Below are 18,956 nucleotides of genomic sequence, written 5' to 3' on the forward strand. Positions count from 1 at the left end.
AATTTGATTCAATGGTTATAAATAGGAGACCTTCTAAAAGTTATAATAATTATAATCGTTGAATTAAATCTCAACAGTCCCGATCATTTGATCATGGACCTTTGATGGGAGAGATCCGGAATTATAAACACACTTTTTATTTTGAAACAAAGTGATGATCTTTATTGATTTTATAATTTGATTAGCATTTAAATCATGGAAATGGGTATATGCTATACAATGTTTGTGGAATATTCTTTTGTTAGAAAGTCAGTTAAATTTACTTGTATGCATATTAACGACAAAACGTATTAGAGTGTGTCTGATTATCCCAATAATCTTGTAATGCTAAGTTTAGGATTATATGGAGTTATGTAACTTTACCCTTTACCTAAAAGACATCGTTAATCTCATCTCTTTTTTACCAAATTCTCCTTTTTAATGGTAAAATCTCAATGCCAATGACGCTTTACAACAGTGTCGGAAAACAATTTATATTTATGCATTATAGTACCGGTTTGATCTTCACTGATCCTCCTCCCCTAACAATTAACAAATGTTGGGAAACTATCTTAACAAAAAATTCTTTGGCACTTGTATGAAAAGTAACCATCTCAATTATAAGATTAATTCAACAAGGTGTTTCACATACCGCGTCAATAATGGTATCTACAACTAAGAAAATATACACTTTCTAAATGAAAATTATTTATTTTTGTAGATGACTAAGTATTATTTATTTGTTATACTTATACACCGACGATAGTTGCAATGATAAAAAAAAACGAACATAATACAATAAATAGACATGAAAGAAATGTTCTTAACAACGTAAGTTATGCATACGAAGTTTTAGAATGGGTAACTATGAAAAAACCGCTTAAGGCCCAAAAACAATTGTCATTGTCCAAATATTTGAAAATGAGCTTAAGTTCTTCGTATATTTGAGAATGACTTACCTACACCCTCAAAACCTACATCATCATTGTCACTTGAACCAATAAACACGATAATATGTGTTTTAAGTTTTTCACGTGCGCTCTTATATGATTGATTTAATTATAGCACCGTGACTTTACCATCTTTGTTTCATATAACTTATTTTCGAGTGATGATAAGAACATTGTAAAGACAAAGACAACCACATATAGTCTGGCTGGATTGGGATTTGAGGATTGAGACTCCCAATTTCAGGCAGTCCTCCAATCCATACGATTCAGAGAAGAATCCCTGCTGAGTAGTGCTGTCACCAAAACTTGATGAACAGAAGAAGATAAAAATGGTGGAGGGAGAGGGATGGGTTACGGGGTTGGCCAACCATCTCACTCACTCACCTACTCTCTCCACGCCCACGATCTCCACGTGAATTAAAAATGGTGACACCCATTTTGTCTATACGTGGAGTTTTTTTTTTTTTTTTTTTTTTTTTTATTATTTTTTTTTTTTATAATAATTATGTGAAGTTGATCCGTTGATAATTGAGTTTATGTCCCATCGTTTACCATAGAGGACCCATTAGCAAAAGATATGAAACATTTATATGGACTTTGTGCTCCCTCATGCATGGTGCATGCGTCGTTTAGGCGGGTGATTCCCCACAATCATACAAACATGATGATAAAATCTTCCGTGTCATTAATTATAACATGAATTTAATTATAAGTTTATCTTTTTTACACATATGTTTGACATTTTACGTTTGTGTACGATCATGAGTTTATTATTCTTGTGATATGACTAGTCACGTGATGAGAGAGATATGTAAAAAATAATTGAAGAAGCGGAAATGAGGAACTTGGGAAGGGAGAAGGGGTCTCGAGATCATCTCCGCTCATGCTCCTATTTGTAGTTGTACTCAACTAATTACGCGTACGAATTTCTCATCAGTACCTACCTTTGTTCCAAACCAAAACAACTTATATATGTAGTAGTTGATGACAGGTATTTGTTGAAGTTAGTATAAGCTTCTTTTGCCGGAGTGCTATTGTTGTAGCAGTTGATAAGTTTTGCTTCTCATCAGTACCTACCTTTGCTTCTTTTACAATGATATGAAAAGGTTAAGAAAAATGGTTGTAATCCTCAGCCATATTTAGGAGTCAAAGGCTCAATGTAAGAATCTGTCTGGACAAACATTAAAGAGACTTTCTTAAAAGTGGGATTTTTTTGTGAACTTTCTATCTTCTCATATTTTTTGCCCAATATTTTATATGACACGGAAATTAACGTTAAACTGTAAAGTGACAAATAATTCATATAAACTCTCACTTTTAAAATGATCTCATTAATATTTCTCATATGTTAAAACTACACTATCAATCCAAACAATGGTGCATATGAGTTAGGCCCCCTGAATATGACACGTAACTAAATAGGCACGTTCGCTTGCCATCAAAGTTTGGTCCATTCATTTATCTTGAAATACACTATAGATTGGCATTTGGCAACACAGGTCAAGTCATGTGTATTTTGGATTTGTGTATTCGAATACTATACCTTAAATTTGTTTTTCCATGAGGTCAGATAACTTTACAATAATCCAGCTCATTTATCATATTAGTCTTATCATCTTCATTGGTCCGTGCAAACCCATATGATGAAGAGATTTTTCAATATATACAAACAAATCAAAATATTCTACATCACGTATCATAACACAAGTAGAGGATATTTTAAAAATATATTCTTTATCTATTTATATTATGACATGTAATGTACTGATTTGTGTTTTTGGTATATAGAAAAATTTCTACGTATAATGAGTTAGTCATAACTTGGTATCGAACACATCATCTATATGAGTCAAACTAAAACCCGTTCACTTACAAGTGATGATGAAACACTAAAAATCAAACTTGAAACCTCTCATTTGCAAGTGGATATGAAGCACTAGACAACATCAATTGATATATAGGCATCTAATCTCTAGCATTACTTATGTTTTTTTAGCCAAAATGGTCTCTGACATTAGCATAACTCCTTACTTTGTTTCCTGAGATTTAAAATCGATAGAAGTGACCATTGAATTTGTCCACCGTCAAACATGTTGGTCATTCCATGAGAAATCTCCATTAAGGCAGACCGAAATAACAAAATACCCTTAAATTTCGTTAAATTATTTTGACATATTGTTTATTAAATTAAGGATATTTTAGATATTTTAATCCTGATTTAACAAATATTCTATATAGAAGAACCAATACGATTGATGGTGAAGAAGCTCAAGCATCACTTGTATCGATTTCAACTTTTAAGAACTAAAGAGACGAGTTATATTGACTAAAATGTTATACTCTTATCCTATCCAGCTAGCTTCGTGATAAAAAGCCGTCACCACTCACCACCCTCACACTAATACCCACGTGCGGCCGATACATATTCTCTCCGCGGCCCATGAATATACTGAGGCTTGGGCCTCTTATCTCAGGTCCAATTAGCTTGGATACATTTACAACCATTCAAAGGCGGATTGGCCCATCAAAAAAGGGCGCTGGAAACCACAATTGAAATTCTAACTGTTATGATCCTTTTATATTTGAAATTTATCAACTTAAGCAGAAATTCATGTTGGTTAATCGACAGAAATTTTACTAAAAACAGAGTACACTACAGTTCAACCCGAAATCTAAAAGCACTGCACAAATTGACACAGACTAAAACTTGAAGATAGCAGCACCGCTCGACGGCTTGGAAGCAAAAACATATAGGCCGAGATCGTTATTGTTTATGACGCCTTTGTCAATTCGCGACTGGTAGAAGCGTTCCTGATGCGGATAAAGAACCGCAAAGGATATTTAGGTTCAACAAAATAAACAAACAAAATCGACAACGGAGGAAAGTACTATTAAGGATGTTAGCAGATGTGCAAACCTTTAAGTTGAGGATAAATTGTGGGACAATACTATCTTTTACCAAAGCAACTGCACAGCCGCCCCATCCAGCTCCCGTAAGCCTTGCCCCAAGAGCACCATTCTCCCGACAAATATTTACAAGTTCTTCCAACTCCGGACAGCTAGTTGATTGAAAAAGAAAGATGGTAAAGATAAGATTGATAAAATTTACAAGATGTGATCAATTATTATTGCGAGTGTGTGTCAGTAGTGTGCATGTAAATTCGAGGGAGATCAAAAATATAAATTTGTACCTGCACTCATATAACACACTGCAGCTGTAGTGGCTATCATTCATAAGATCCCCAAGCTTCTTTAGCTTATCCTCATCACTGCAAAAACAGTTCCAGTGTTAGAATAAAACCTTGTATTTGTTCCCGCCACTAACAAGTTCTATATCGTACCTTAACCGCACCCTAAGCTACCACCACATACAAAATTCCCATGTTTACTAAAGAGAACATACAGTTAAGTTTAGTACCGATATGCCAATTCCATTCTATATCTTAAGCCATATTTACTGCGTCATGGGTAGGGGTAAAAGAGTTCAAATGAACTAAGATAGTACACCACTGGCTCTAGTAACACGTGGTATCTCTCCCTACTTATTAAATGGCGGTAGGTCTCGAGTTTAAACCCTGAGAGGGGTACGATATAGAAGGGGGAATGCTATCCCCTTCTAGTTCTAGTAACCAACAGATTGGCACTTCCGCAACTAATATACAAACCTTACTGTTGATGAGACGGCGTCCTTGAAAGCATGTACCCGCTTGGCTTCAGAGTACACATGGGAGGCTCTCTGGTAAACAAGAGTTTTTTAACATTAAATCAAAATTTCCAATTTTTACGAAAATAATCGACAAATTTAGCAATGACTCGATATAGCTAACAACAAAAGAAGTACCTGAGATAACTTGAAGTTCTTTGCAACGTTCAAAACATCCAAAGAAGACGAGGAATCTTTCAAGATAGAGGGCAGACTCTCCCCAAGAATTTCCTCTATTTCCCCAGCTGTATAAGGTTCTTCTTTTAAATTCTCCTGTAGATAAAGACAAAGTGTTATTTAAATGAGATAGATAGGGAAGCGATTAATACAAACCTACATGAAAATAATCAAATGTATAAAGCACTGATTGACAAAATTTTGGCAGGCAATGAATAAAACTACCTTTACAGCCACGACAGGATCTGTTGACCCACGAGTACTAGCAAATGATATGCACAACCCTTCAACGTCGGAAAGAGTTTTGACACTTGATATTGCCTCTTGCGGTTTCATCCCCAACTTTATCCCAAGCACAATCTAAAAAAGTTTCCAAGTCCACAATGTCAGTACACAATATCTCCGACAAAAAAAAATAGTACACCCTTCTTGTGAGCTGAAAACCCAGGTTGATATTTACCCCCTGTATTAATAGCTCATAAAAAAATTTAGGATTTGGAACATAAGTTTTGGGTCGAAGACCAAAATATATCAAACTTACAGCAGCCAAACGACATTCAACAACTCGGTTATTGTAATTTGTGGCAGCAGTTACTGCTTTCTGAGAATCTGCCAAAGAATTGGCCACAACAAAAGTCCCACCAGCCGGAAGTTGCACATCAGTAGCACGAACAGGGTTAAAATCAATTAGTTCTGCAAACCCAGTCTTGGCCATCACAGAGATTGCCTGCAATTTGAACCAATATCAGGACAAACAGGTGCGTGACAGATATCGGACTCAAATTAATCGAAAATGATAAAATTATCGGACCTGATCCATTCCACCAGATTGTGTGCCAATGTGACGCTCACACTCGCACGTAAGTTGGGCAACCACTTTCTGCTCACAAGAAACAATGTCAGCATTGGAAGCTTATCTATACAATATGTATAGCACCGGCACACAGACCACGAATATACCTTGGGGAAATTCACATCAAAAGCAGCCATTATCGCAATCGTAGAAGCACAAACTAATGCAGCAGAGCTCGATAGTCCGGAGCCTATACAAAACAATAAATCTCAAATTTTACTCCACCATATGAAAAACTAGTTGCCCTGTACTTATATATAGATATTATCAATCTAATTAACCTAAAAATTTACAACATTAATTGATGGGAAATGCACCTGTAGGAACTGTTCCATCAATAAGAACATCAAGCCCAACTGCTCTAACATTTTCTCCCTTCGATTTGGCAAATTCGTAAAAACCTTTGTACCTGAACAACAACATAAACCCATCACTTTCTGCCGTACATTCAGAAACTGATAGTTTTAACGTTTGACCATCCAAATGTTTTCATCATCAAACAAAAAGAACGGAAAAAAACTAAATTTAGCCAAACATACAGATCAAAGCATGGATTTTTATGTCTTACCCACAAATGAAATAGTGCCCCCATTTGTGATTCTTCAAGTCAATTTCCTTCAACCACCAGAAAAAGTTAAAAAGTCAAAAACTTTGACTAAAATTGCACACCGATATCAACGGGGATGATCAAGTCAAACAATTTGGTACCTGGGTCGGGTCGGCGGGATAAGTGCAAATTTGGTACTTGTCGTTGATATTGGCGATTCTGAGAACTTTCTCGGCGTCTCCGTCGTCGCGCTTCCGAATTGCGACAATGGTGTCCTGTCGTATGGCCATCGGCAGCACCGAGTAGCCCTCGTAGTCTATGTGCTCTCCGATCAAGTTCACCCTCCCTGAATCCACCGTCCGATCACAAATTCAAACACGTGCACAAAATCGAAAACTGAAAAATCCCCGAGAGAGACAGAGAGAGAGAGAGAGAGAGAGAAAGAGGGACCCACCTGGAGAGCGAGCGAAGAGTTGGGGAGGGTGACCGAAAACCTGCTGGAACTTGGACTTCAGCCGGTTGAATCGTAGCTGGGTCTCGTCGAGTTGGGAGGAGTCGCCGTAGACGGCGTTGAGGGTGTCGTGAATTGGAATGGGGAGTTCTTCGTGTTTTGCCATTTGTGCCATCTACTTGATTACCCGAACCCTCCGCAACCACTTAAAGAAAACTCAAAGCCCCCCGTGACGGCGACGGCGACGCAAGCAAACAAAAACTTCAAATTATCTAATTATTATCGAATAATTAATAATTAGACAATAATTTAGGACACTTTGGGATTCGGATTAAGGATGAAGGGGAAGAAATAGGAGCGAGGAGCCGGAGGAGTCGGAGTTTTAGAACCCGCTAGTTAAGGAAGAAGATATTTTTATGGGGACGAGAATTAAGGAAGGAGATAAACAACCTAGTAAGATTAAGATTTCGAAGTGGTTTTACAGCGCGAATCTGAGACCTTGATGGGTAGTTACGTGGGATTTGGATAATTCTGGATTCAGATATAGGAGTGCTCGTTGTCGTTTCGGATTGGTTTACTCGTTTTTTTAATATATATTTTTGGAATTTTTATTATTTTATTTTGCAGTTACATTACGTGGGGTGAGGTCCAACTGCTGCCGGTATGCTTTTTACGGTGTGCGCGGAGAGGCACGGGCAGTGCGGTGGCGCGGAGGGGTGGCGGGCAAAACAACAACAATCCTCGTATTAATACAAGGGTTATTAGTTTGAAATGCCAATTGAAACTTTCATTGGGTCTCAATTTACCCGCTGAAACTAACAATTTCAACTTTTTTGTCTCATTTTATCCACTCCCGTTAATGGATCCTTAAATTTAAGAGCATTTTAGACATTTTAGTTTTTACACATTTATTTACCTCTAATCCTCACACTAAGCAAGTCTCAATTTTATTTTTAACAACTCTAATTCAAATGCATAAATTTTGAGCATTTTTAAAAATAAATTATCCAATCAATAGAGAAATTCTGAGCAACAAAATCATTGTATCAACCAAATTAAGGGTTACATTTGTTCATAAGTCATTTCGCTTACAAGATATCCATGTATTAGCTCGAAACTTTGCAATTGAAAAATATTCATTACAACAAAATCATTATACCATTAAGCTATCCTATCCAAAATACTTCCCAAACCAAAAAAAAAAAAAAATCATTTTAAAGCAAATGTGCATACTTTGAACAACCTCATGCCTAGTGGAATGAGTGACACACTCCGAATCGACCTGTGCTGGCCAACCCTGGAAAAGTGACGAAGCCATAAAATGTGATGATGTGGAAAATGTGAATAAATTAAAACCTAAAAGTGACTAAATGTAAAAGTGTGCATGTGAGCGGGATTGAACTCATTTCACATGTGATGTTAGAGCATAAGTAAAGTACAATAAAATTAGGATAATAAATATACCATCGGAAGTGATTTATGATACCAACTTTTGTCAGGAATCCTCGTCGCCACAACAGTTTTGCCACTAAAACCTGGAGGGATGAAAAACAAGGGTGAGTCGGCCTGAAAAATAAAGTTTAGTAAACCATTTTCGAAAAGTGTAACCCCTCGCTGTAAAACAAATATATCGTTTCCCAAAAATATTATAATAATAGTATGTAATAGGTACTCTGCAGCACAAGTGAGTTAAAGGATGTAGGCACAACAACAAGGTATATCAACATCAAATCTCAATTCGTTATTACAAGAAATCAATGCTCGTTAATTTATGTAGGCACACAAGTCCATTGGAGAGTTATTCAAACAATGGAATAGGTTGGGTGTAGGTTTTACATTATGGTAATGCATCATGTGAGCTGAGCTAGTCCCATGACAGTACAAATAACTAAGAGACTTCTTGCAAATACGTAATAATGGGCAGATAAAACGCAAAAATATCATGCCACAAGTTTATGCTCACAAATAATATGTACAAAAAATCTATTTGTAAAGCTAAACATCACATATCACATCATAATATATAAAAGCAGTTGTTAAGAAAAATCACATATATATATATATATATATAAACGAAAAGACCTACTCACAAATACATGTAGGTCATAAATCGTCCAACTATTTTGCATGCGGTACTCCTCTGGGTGGTCCTTTCCTATATGAGAAATTACTACACTAATTAATAAACTAATAATAATAAATCTAATAAATCTAATTTTCTTTAGTTTGCTCAATAACAGAATTTTCGTCGGAAATTTGGAAAGAAATTCAATTGCCCCGTTTGAAGTCGTTACACAACCGAATTTGACCTATAATATATCAAAACGAAGCTTAGGACGAGAGAAATAAGATTATACCTATTTTAAGGTCAAAAGATGGCCGGAGCTCGTTGGAAAATGCCCTGAAAGTGACTGCCCGAGTTGGAGTTCTTCGTTTTCGTCGGTTTCGAAGTGGATTCGAGCATGCAAGCTCAAACCCGTGGTCTAGGGGTCAAGGGAAATCGTCCTGTGCCTTCAACTCAACTAAACCAACGGGGTTTGTCCGGATTTTGCTTGGGAATCCTACAAACTTTGACAGAAAAATAGAGTGAGGAAATTTGTCCTTCAAATGCACTGAAAAGTGCAGGCATGTTAGTAAAATATACTGGAAGGTCAAGGGAGAGCTTCAGGATGGAAATTCTGAGCTTACCATGGTCAGAGGAGTGAAGGTTTCGTCGGCGTTCGTCGATCCTCGAAGAGTGGACCTTGTCTTCCTACGGGTTTTCTTGCAACCAAAGGTTGAGGACGAGTTGCAGAGAGTCCTAGGAAGTTTTTGGAAGAGTTTGGGCAGTGTTGGTGGTGATAAGAGATGGTTGCCTGGGTTGTCCGAGAGGAAGAATAGAGTGCAGGGAAAGGAAACGCTGCATGAGAGAGTTAAGAGAGGAAATGAAATACAGTCCGTGAGTTGTGAGGTTGAGTGAATTTAGTGGAAGGAGAGAGAGTGACGTGATGGTTAATGTGCGAGAGAGTGTATGAGAGTAATGATGACAATTGCGGTTGTGTGAATTGATAAAGAGGAAAAGAGAGAGATGAGAGGGAACCGGCCAAAATGGGAGAAATAGTGTAGTGTTGTGATGGAAGGAAAGATTTTTCAATGTGACCGGCACATGAGGTGGTACATCATATGTCATTATATAAATGGTGAGATTTGTGTGTCAGAAAGTTAATAATTTAAAAAAAAAATTTCATCACTTACATAAAAACAAATGATATATAATTCGTGTTCCAGTTACATTTAAAAAATTTCTCTGAAGGAACAAGTGGGAGAGAAAGAGGGTATTAAGAGTGAAAAAAAGAAAGTGAGAATTTGATGAATAGGGTGGGGTTTTTTTTTTTTTTTTTTCGTCGAAAATCAAATATTATTAAAGATGAATTGGGATGTTTACATCAGAAGTCAAAATATTAAACAGCCATTCTAGCTGAAAGCGATTCCACATATGATACCCTCCCCCATGCGTGACATAAGAAGCCACTTGATGCGCAATCTTATTACAAACACGAGGAGTAAATAAAAACTCAACAGAACTCAAGTGTTGTCGAATATGGTGAATATCCCATAGGATACCCTCCATCGCTACCTCCGGAGCCAAGACTTCATTAAGCATCTCCACCAGGACCTTTGAATCTGTCTCCAACTGAACAACCCCGAATCCTTTGTTCCCATCAACGCCGATCTCATTGCTTCCGCTTCCGCCATCAAACTAGAGCCACATATTAAATTACCCCTACCTCCAGCACCTTGAAAGATCCCAGCAACATCCCTGGCAACCCACCCACACAAGTTTGCTTACACCAGGCCCCATCACAAATTCACCTTGATAGGACGAGGACCATCCGACAGTCCACCTGATGTTCAAAATTTCTAGAAGATGCATGGACTTCGTCTACACGAGGACCATCTAACAACAAAAACTGAATTTAGTCAGTTGTCACAAATTTCCGAGGTGCAAAATTATCATTTTGCTCTCGATTTTAAAACGTGCATAACTTGCTAGTTATAACTCTGAACTGAGTTCCGACTCCAGCCACGTGTTTGTACGAATGAATATTGTTCATAATTAGTTAAATAAGAGTGAAAAAGTGAAAGGAAAAATTGAGGTCCACTTGGAAGGCCTACGTGGCATTTCAAGGGCATTTTGATAATTTCACTACTACTGATAATAAAATACAATAAATCTCGGGACGGGATGTCACAATTAGTGCTCAACAATGTGATTTTTTTTTTTGTTTCAAACTGTGCACATTTTATTTAAATGATTTTTTTGGTTTTGGAAGTATTTTGGATAGGATAGCTTAATGGTATTATGATTTTATTGTAATGAATATTTTTCAATTGCAAAGTTTCGAGCCAATACATGGATGTCTTGCAAGTAAAATGACTCTACGAACAAATGTGTAAAAACTGAAATATCTAAAATACCCTTAAACTTAACAGATTAACAAAAGTGGGTAAAAGTGAGACAAAAAAGTTGAAAATGTCAGTTTCAAGAGGTAAAGTGAGACAAAACCAATTTTAGTGGGTAAATTGAGACTCAGTGGCAATTTCAAAGGGCATTTCGACTAATAAGCCTTAATTCAATTCTATGGCTTACTTTTTGTCATACCCATTAAAATTTCACTGATTTTACTTTGCAGTTTGAAACTAAATCAACGTCGTTTTGTCATCTAAAACTCAACTTTTTTTTGTCACTTTGTCAGTTTTCGTGGAAAAATCCGTTAAATCTCTAACTTGGCATAATCAGGACCTATTTATTCCTCCTGTGATTCCATGTCATTGTCATGTATACAACATAATATCACAAAGTAGTTTAATATTTTTGGAATTGTTGTTTGCATTCTACATTTTTTACAAATATATATATATTTTTTTTTAATTATAAAAAATTTGGAATACAACATTAAATTTTTAGAGTGTCGATAATAATCTCATTTTCTTTTAAATAATAAAAAAAAAACAAAAACAAAAACTCAAACTCTTTCTTCTTTCCCTCCCCTATGGCATTCTGATTACAATGCCAACAACCAAAATCAACCCGTAATTTTTTTTTGTTCTCTCTCTAGTGGCGCATCTCTACCAACAAGAGCCAAGAGTAATTTGTCTTCGATGTCCACGTAGTAGTCAAATCATGGAGAATACATTCCAACTAGAAGCCAATTTGGAAATTTGATTCCAAAAATATATCCGCTAAACCAATCATCTAGTGACTAGAAGCTATGAGAATACAATCCAAAATTATCTTCATACACCTTAGCATTTGACGGTTGATAAGTACAAGCCGACGCGACCATAATATACACAAACCGGCGAACATTAGCATGTCGAGAGTTAACTATATGCCTAAAAACTACCAAGTTTACGACACATCATTCATCCAAACACTGATCCAAATACTCTAATTTTCGTCAATGCCCGCCCCGAGTGACATCATCCAATCCTTTTTCCTAACCAGTGAGTTAATACTTACAATCCAAAAGCATCAAAATGCGAACCTTTCAGCCTCTTCATCTTCATCTTCGGTGAACATCTCATCTTCCTCTTCAACTTGATCTTCCTCGTCCTCATCCATCATGGCTTTGCCCCTCTCACCTTTGTCCTTCAAACCAGTGCTCAAGACCACAGTTTCTCCCCCGGACTTCTCCATATCCTTCCTCAACTTCTCCATGTTCTCCTTTCTGTGTTCCTCCTCCAAACGTTGCTTCTCTGCCCGTCTTTTGTCCAGATCAGCCCTACACAAGCAACAAATTGTGAAAACTAGATCAATTATGCACATCCATATTCCGTGGCACTGTAATATATGGTGAAGAAAAGTTGGTTGTTGAAGTTCAGGCCTTACTTATAGCTGTCCATGTACTCCTCAGCACTAGCTTCAACGGCCTTAAAGAAATCCTTCATTCCAGCACCAGAAACCGCAGAAACTCCAACAGACCGCAAGTTCTTATAAAATTCATCCAGCACAAGGGAGAGGCTCTGAGCTAAATTTGAAGAGTACGAACTATCTGCACTCACTGCTGCTTGAAACGTCTCAAAATCCTCCATCCACTGCATCAACAGCAGTTTTCAAGAGAAAAATAACCAAAAACGAAAAATTATTTCATATTTAATTACACACTTAAAATCAAGAAAATTTTGAGGCTTAAGTTAGTGGAGGTGAAAGTTGAGACAGCTTGGTTGTCCAGAAAGTACATTGAACTACAGTTCTTCTATATAAATTTTGATTTTTGTATCATATCAATCAAACTACTAAAATGTGGACATATAAGAATTAAAAATGGTATTCCAACTATTGAATCATAATAATATGAATAGTGAAATCAGGCTAAATTGTCAAGTAGAATTCTTGACAACAGAACCGGTTGGACAAGATCAATTCCCCTAGAAAAATAAGTTAAATAACATAAAATAACCTCCACGTTGTGTTGTGTTCTGCTCACCGTTACTCATAGACTTCTCATGACAGACTGCCTCTATAAACATTTTTTCTCCATTTTTTTACATCAATTTGGTAATTTAAACTTGAAACCTGAGTTTGAGACAGATTCCACTACTGAGCCCTAGCAATATATTCGGGAACCATCTACTGCTAATTTAGTGGGAAACCAACTCCGATTGTGGATCCCTTAAAGCTTCCAGACCCACCAAATTCAAGTATATTCAAAGTGAGTATGTCATTGAAGTGCTTAGGTATAGGGGGGGACGACCGCCGAATTTACATCAGAAATGGGTGTCAGTCTATGTCAGCATACTCTGTTGTGCTTGCACTCGCACACATATTACATATCTAAAGCATACCTCCAAAGCAAACTGATGTTGAGCCACATCAATCTTGTTGAATGCCAACACAAGAGGTAACCTTGTCTTGTAAAGGATACTACAAGCATAAAGCATGTTGCTCATAAAAGTAACCGGGCTAGCTGAACGAGGTGTATCTACCACGTAAGCAATTACAGTGGGAAACGTTGATGCAAATGCTTCTGTGATGATAGCACCAGAGGCAGACCAAGTGAATATCTCAATCTGACCCGGAGTATCCACAAGAACATAATCAAGCTGATGCGCTCGCTTCTCAATGACTGAAACAACCTGAAATTGGAGATCATGATTATAATTTCATTTTGAATAAGTGAGAGAAAGAGAGAATGATACAAGCCAAAGCAAGAGCTACAAGAACCACTTTAATCAAACAAATCGAACCATTATTCCCAAAAATGCAATCAATGCTTATGTGGATGAGTCAAATAAAAACAAAACGGCACCAAGTCTCCTTACAAGACATCCTGAACGTTCTACAGAATGAAATTATTTAAGACAAAGATTCACAGGCAACGTTTTACCTCATCAAACTTGGTAGCAAACAAGTTGAGTGAAGTCAAAATCCCCCCATTTGGTCCAAGATTGAATTGCTTCATCACCTCCTTGTACCGAACGGTATCCCTTATGTCAATATTTGCGCCAAACGGTAAAGTCATCACAGCTGGGTCAAGGTTCATCACATAGCCACGAATGTTGGATTCACGAGTGTGTGAAACCAACTGCTGCATAAAGGTTGTCTTACCACTCCCTAATCAAAACCCACAACACATTACCATCATTCAACTTCAAGCACTCACAAATAACATAACTCCACCAAATTCAAAACCGAAATGAATCAGGTAGAACGACCACATTGCTATAATAAACAAAGAAACCCCAATTAAATTCTACGCAATTACCTGCCATGCCCACCACAATTATAATGACAGGTTTTCTCTTGAAATTGGACCCTGACTGCCCTGACGATGATTCCTCAACTTGCAGTTTCTTCATCGAATCAGTAAGTTCCTCATCTTCTTTGCCCTTATTCAGAACAAATCAAATAAATCCCAGCTTATTCCAAAAAAAAAAAAATACCCAACTTAATTCAAACAAGTTAGAACAATGACTCACTACAAAAAATTAAATTAAAAAACCCCAGATAAGTTTGTAGTTTTAGGGTTTCTGTGCAGGAATTTAAGAGCTCAATAAACGAAACCCTAGTGCGCGAAAGAGAGAGAGAGTACCTGAATGGTGGAAGAGTCTTCGGAGTCCATGGGTATGGGCGCGCCACCTCCTTCCTCCTGCGATTTGATGTTAATTTTCTGGAAATCTGAATCGATGTCCATTCCGGCGAAGGGAATTGCTGGGTGCCACCTCTTTCCTTCCTGCGCCGCTGTGGGATGTGGCGGGAATACGGGAGTTTATGGGAGTGCTGCGTGTGCGAAGAGAATATTTGGAGACGATTATGGGCTTTTCTATGACACTTGTACACTGCTTGAAGAAAAAAGAAAAATGGCGGTTCTCAAATGAATCTTTCTTTAGAGCATCTCACGCTATACAGAGCTGAAAAAATGATGGATATAACTTAAAAACTTCGAATCTTGTAGAAGACGAATTCAATACTAAATTGGACTGTTTGTGTGGTTTGGTCGAATTCTTTTTTTTTAGTATAAAATTATCGACATACTAAAAAAAAAAATTTAGAGCCTAATTAAACTTTTAGGCTCTAAAATATAATCCCCTTCACTGTAGGGCTATATATCATTCAGGCTTTATACGCTGCTATATATTTATTTATATAATAATTTGATTATGCAGTAATTGTTTTGTGTGTGAACTTTTCTTAAGTTGATTTTTGAAATTATCTTAAAACTTTTTTTTCTTAAGTTGTTTGCAAGCTTTCAAGTAACAAAATTGCAATATCCTTACAATTTAGGTATGTTATTTTTTTATGTTTTCGATTTAGGTCTGTAATGTGACATCCCGTCCCAGGATTATTGGAACGCACGTGTGAAATTACAATTTTACCCCTAGTTTGTTTTCGTTATGTTTTTGGTTGTTTTGTGGGGTGTTGGCAAGCTTAGGACCACACACACACACTGTCTCACTCTCACTGTCTCTCTCTCTCTCTCTCTCTCTCTTTCTTTCCCCCGAGAACCCCATTCCTTCTTCTTCATTTTGAAAACGTACGGACACACACCAAACCCACCAAATCCTAGCAGATCGAGGAAACCAAGGGTACTGTAGTGATCGTGAGGTTGAGAGGAGTCCAGTGGTACCATTTTCAGCTTGTAGTTGTGTTCGTGAGGTCCCAAGGAGCCTCGGAGTGCTTCGTTGGACAAATTTAGACGTCGGGATCGTCCTGTTCTAAGTTGGCCGGTTTTGGAGAGTTTGCACAGGTATAATCTAGTGAGTTTTAGACCTTAAAACGTGTATGGTTGTGTTCTACTAGTTTAGGGCTTTAATTTGGTGCAAGAAACGTGAAGAATGGTGGAAAAATGAGCGAGAAAACCCAAGTTGCAGGTTTTCCCAGTTTCCGGCGCCGGCGACGTCGCCGGAGATTGAACGAAGAAGGTGACGGAATATTCCGTCAATTTTGACGGAATATTCCTGACGCCGTTAACGGTATCCGGTTAATTCTAATGGAATATTCCTGACGGCGTCAATTGACGCCGTCAGTGTGCATGGCACGTGGCCGCGCGTGGGAGGCACGTGGCCGCGCGTGGGAGGCGCGTAGGTCCGTGCCTATTTCGGCGCGTGGGGGCGCGTGAGGGGTCCAAAAATTATTTTAAAAATATAGTTGTGATCCTGAGGTTGTGTAGAGCACGTTGGTATATTCATTTGTCCAATTTGAGCAATGTATGAGGAGTTATTACGAGGAGTTGGTTATGTGCTTTAAAGTTAACGTTTTTATAGCTTTTTCGCATATAGGTGACACGTACCCCGAGGACGAGCGTGCACACGCGAGGCAGGGGGGCTACGACCCTTCTACATACCAATGAGTGGGCTTTTGGTTTTCCGTATATACCTATATACTATATTTTCCCAGAACTTGAATAAATGTTTATTCATTATGCCATGCATTACATTATCGTTTTTCGTGCATCGTTGGGTACGTTATTAGTTGCATATATTTATACATATGCATATTGGGTGCTGTGGACGCACAGGTAAGTGCCAGGTAAGCGTTGTGCATGTTTATGTTTCAGTAATGGTTTGAGATAGTTAGAGAGCTCATAACCTGCACCCCCGGTGTTAGTGCTCCCGCCCGTGGCCAGGGCACAGTCCTTCACATGATGTTCACCTCCCGCACCTTATGCTTACCTTGGATTCAAGGTAGGTGCACAGTCCTGTCATACAGACCACTTTAGGTGGTTCCGACTCGTAGGTGACCCGCGATTATTCGCCCAGTCTTCACATGATCGTAGCACTTGTTTACACCCAGGCCTGTCGTACAGACCACTTTAGGTGGTTCCGACTCGTGGGCAGGTTTAGATATTGAGATTGAGATTTGAGCTCTAGATGCAGCCGTACAGGTCACGTTAGGTGACTCCGGCTGCCAGATTACATGATATTGATATGTTTATACCTGGGCACTTGCATATCGTTATGAGATTTTGGCATGACATATTCTTGAGCATGATTGGCATATTTACACTTACGTACATATGTTTATTTTCTGGGATGTATACAGGTTTTACGGCGAGGGGTTAGAAAGTACTTTATAAATGGTTTTCGAAAGCTTTGTTTTTGCCCACTCACACTTTTGTTTTGCGCCCCTCCAGGTTCTAGTTGAGTAGCAGTTCCGGTGGTTTCCCAGAGGGCTTGTTCGGCACTTCTGACAGACACCTATCATTGTAGGGTCACCTTCGGGTGAACTATTGTCGCTAACTTTTCTTTTGGACTGCTGTTGTCTGGCTCTGAAATTGTGACTCACACGCTAGCACTTATTTAGTACTTTGTATGTTAGTTTAGTTTTTAACTGTTCATACTTACGTTATTACTTTATTAGCTTCCGCACGTGCACATGGCTACGTCACCTTGGTGTGACGGCCAGCACGCTCCGATCTTGGTCGGGGTGTGTCATGTAACCTAGGAGTGAGTTCAAAAAACTGAAGAAAAAAAAATTTTGAGCCGAAAAAGAAAAAACCGAACCTTATTGGTTCGGTTTCAATTTTGAAGACTCGGAAACCGAATCGAACCGAATTCCTTTACACTTTATGAATGTATGCCCATGATGTTTCTTTTGTGAAACTTTGTTGCCAAATTTGAAACTAAGCTTAGGGCTTTTTCAAGGAGTATACTTGGTTCAATTAGGAGGGATATTTCATTGGTTATAGAGAAAAGTTTTAGAAGGCCTTGGAACTTGGAAGAACTTCTCTATTTATTTGCTTTTTGAATAGATACAGTGATCATTTTTCTTTTAATTGAGGTTGTTGATATAACTTGACCTTCCCACTTTCCCCATTTTCTTATTATTAGTCTACCAATGTCGTACCGAAACCGAACCAAACAAAATCAAACTAAAAAAAAATTGAACCGAAAAAACCGAAAAAAAATTGAACCAATTCAGTTTGATTTTGTTCGGTACGATTTTGCCAAAAAACGGAACCGAATGAAACCAAAACCATCCCTACTATATCCTACCAATGTCATTTCAATATATAATGTGTGTTTAATTTTGAAATTAATAAAAGTAAGCTCTTTTAGACCATCTCCAACCCTTGGGTTAAAACCTAAAATTTTTAACCCAAAAAATTTAGATTTTAACCTAGATACAGTTCTTCTCATCTAACTATTATGGGTTAAATTTTTAGCCTGAGATTATTAAAGAATGAATTTATGATAACTTTTTTTCTTAAAGTAACTTTAAAAAAAAATTATGTAGACTATCCTAATTTAATTTTATAAACATTTTAACCTAAAAATATTTAGATTCCGATAAATATTAAAAAATTACTAAACCAACATCATGAAACTCGTGGGATAGTACGAAAGAATATGAAACACATAAAATAATTTTTTTAATTACCTTAGTTGTTGGATTTAAATTTTTACTGTTGGAGTTGATCAAATTAGATTTTAGCCGTTGGATTCAATACATTTATAAATATTAAACTAAAAAATACACACATATATGGTGGGCCAGTCCCACTAAACTAGAGGGAATTCTGAGCTAAATTTGCCCTAGAAATGAGTTTTAGGTTTTAACTCATATTTGCTCCAAGGGTTGGAATAAGTTGGAGTAAGTTTAAAACCTCAAATTTGAATTTTGCCACAAAGGTTGGAGTAGGTCTTAGTAAAATAGCTTATATCATTTTATGTTATTATTAAACATACAGATAAAATGGAAGACAAAGAAACTCAACGAGAATCACTGCTATATAAACTTGACTTGGCAACATGATCAGCCACTCCATTACAATTCCGCGGAATATACGAAATATTACACTCTTATAACTCGA

General features: G+C 37.4%; 2 protein-coding genes and 1 long non-coding RNA gene across 3 annotated transcripts; all 3 read right to left on the bottom strand.

Moving 5' to 3' along the window:
* Nucleotides 1-3,479: 3,479 nt before the first annotated feature.
* LOC137731590 (galactokinase) lies at nt 3,480-7,419 on the bottom strand. The gene is made up of 13 exons (XM_068470745.2): nt 6,664-7,419; nt 6,371-6,555; nt 6,231-6,277; nt 5,980-6,071; nt 5,770-5,852; nt 5,621-5,689; nt 5,351-5,536; nt 5,035-5,169; nt 4,771-4,905; nt 4,595-4,665; nt 4,121-4,198; nt 3,847-3,988; nt 3,480-3,740 (listed from the first exon to the last, which is right to left on the bottom strand). Exons 1-13 carry the CDS (start codon nt 6,833-6,835, stop codon nt 3,630-3,632), a joined length of 1,506 nt encoding a protein of 501 aa, XP_068326846.1. The 5' UTR covers nt 6,836-7,419; the 3' UTR covers nt 3,480-3,629.
* A 705-nt stretch (nt 7,420-8,124) lies between these two features.
* LOC148689928 (uncharacterized) lies at nt 8,125-9,560 on the bottom strand. Its single transcript, XR_015957911.1, has 3 exons — nt 9,349-9,560; nt 9,018-9,228; nt 8,125-8,195 (listed from the first exon to the last, which is right to left on the bottom strand). It is a non-coding gene; the product is annotated as an uncharacterized LOC148689928 (long non-coding RNA).
* A 2,359-nt stretch (nt 9,561-11,919) lies between these two features.
* LOC137731867 (GPN-loop GTPase QQT2) lies at nt 11,920-15,129 on the bottom strand. The gene is made up of 6 exons (XM_068471109.2): nt 14,736-15,129; nt 14,409-14,532; nt 14,031-14,257; nt 13,489-13,779; nt 12,533-12,738; nt 11,920-12,425 (listed from the first exon to the last, which is right to left on the bottom strand). Exons 1-6 carry the CDS (start codon nt 14,835-14,837, stop codon nt 12,176-12,178), a joined length of 1,200 nt encoding a protein of 399 aa, XP_068327210.2. The 5' UTR covers nt 14,838-15,129; the 3' UTR covers nt 11,920-12,175.
* Between the last annotated feature and the right edge of the window lie 3,827 nt (nt 15,130-18,956).

This window comes from Pyrus communis, chromosome 16 (assembly GCF_041283825.1).
Source record: "Pyrus communis isolate YQ-2024b chromosome 16, ASM4128382v1, whole genome shotgun sequence".
NCBI classification, from domain to species: domain Eukaryota; kingdom Viridiplantae; phylum Streptophyta; class Magnoliopsida; order Rosales; family Rosaceae; genus Pyrus; species Pyrus communis.

Excerpts from the sequence above, each read along its gene's own strand:
- LOC137731590 (XM_068470745.2), bottom strand. The coding sequence starts at position 6,835 with ATGGCACAAATGGCAAAACACGAAGAACTCCCCATTCCAATTCACGAC. Across the intron at positions 6,278-6,370 it reads ATCCCGCCGACCCGACCCAG|GAAATTGACTTGAAGAATCA; the intron begins GTACCAAATTGT and ends TGGTGGTTGAAG. Across the intron at positions 6,072-6,230 it reads GGGCACTATTTCATTTGTGG|GTACAAAGGTTTTTACGAAT; the intron begins GTAAGACATAAA and ends GTTGTTGTTCAG.
- LOC137731867 (XM_068471109.2), bottom strand. The coding sequence starts at position 14,837 with ATGGACATCGATTCAGATTTCCAGAAAATTAACATCAAATCGCAGGAG. Across the intron at positions 14,533-14,735 it reads AAGACTCTTCCACCATTCAG|GGCAAAGAAGATGAGGAACT; the intron begins GTACTCTCTCTC and ends GTTCTGAATAAG. Across the intron at positions 13,780-14,030 it reads TTGCTACCAAGTTTGATGAG|GTTGTTTCAGTCATTGAGAA; the intron begins GTAAAACGTTGC and ends CTCCAATTTCAG.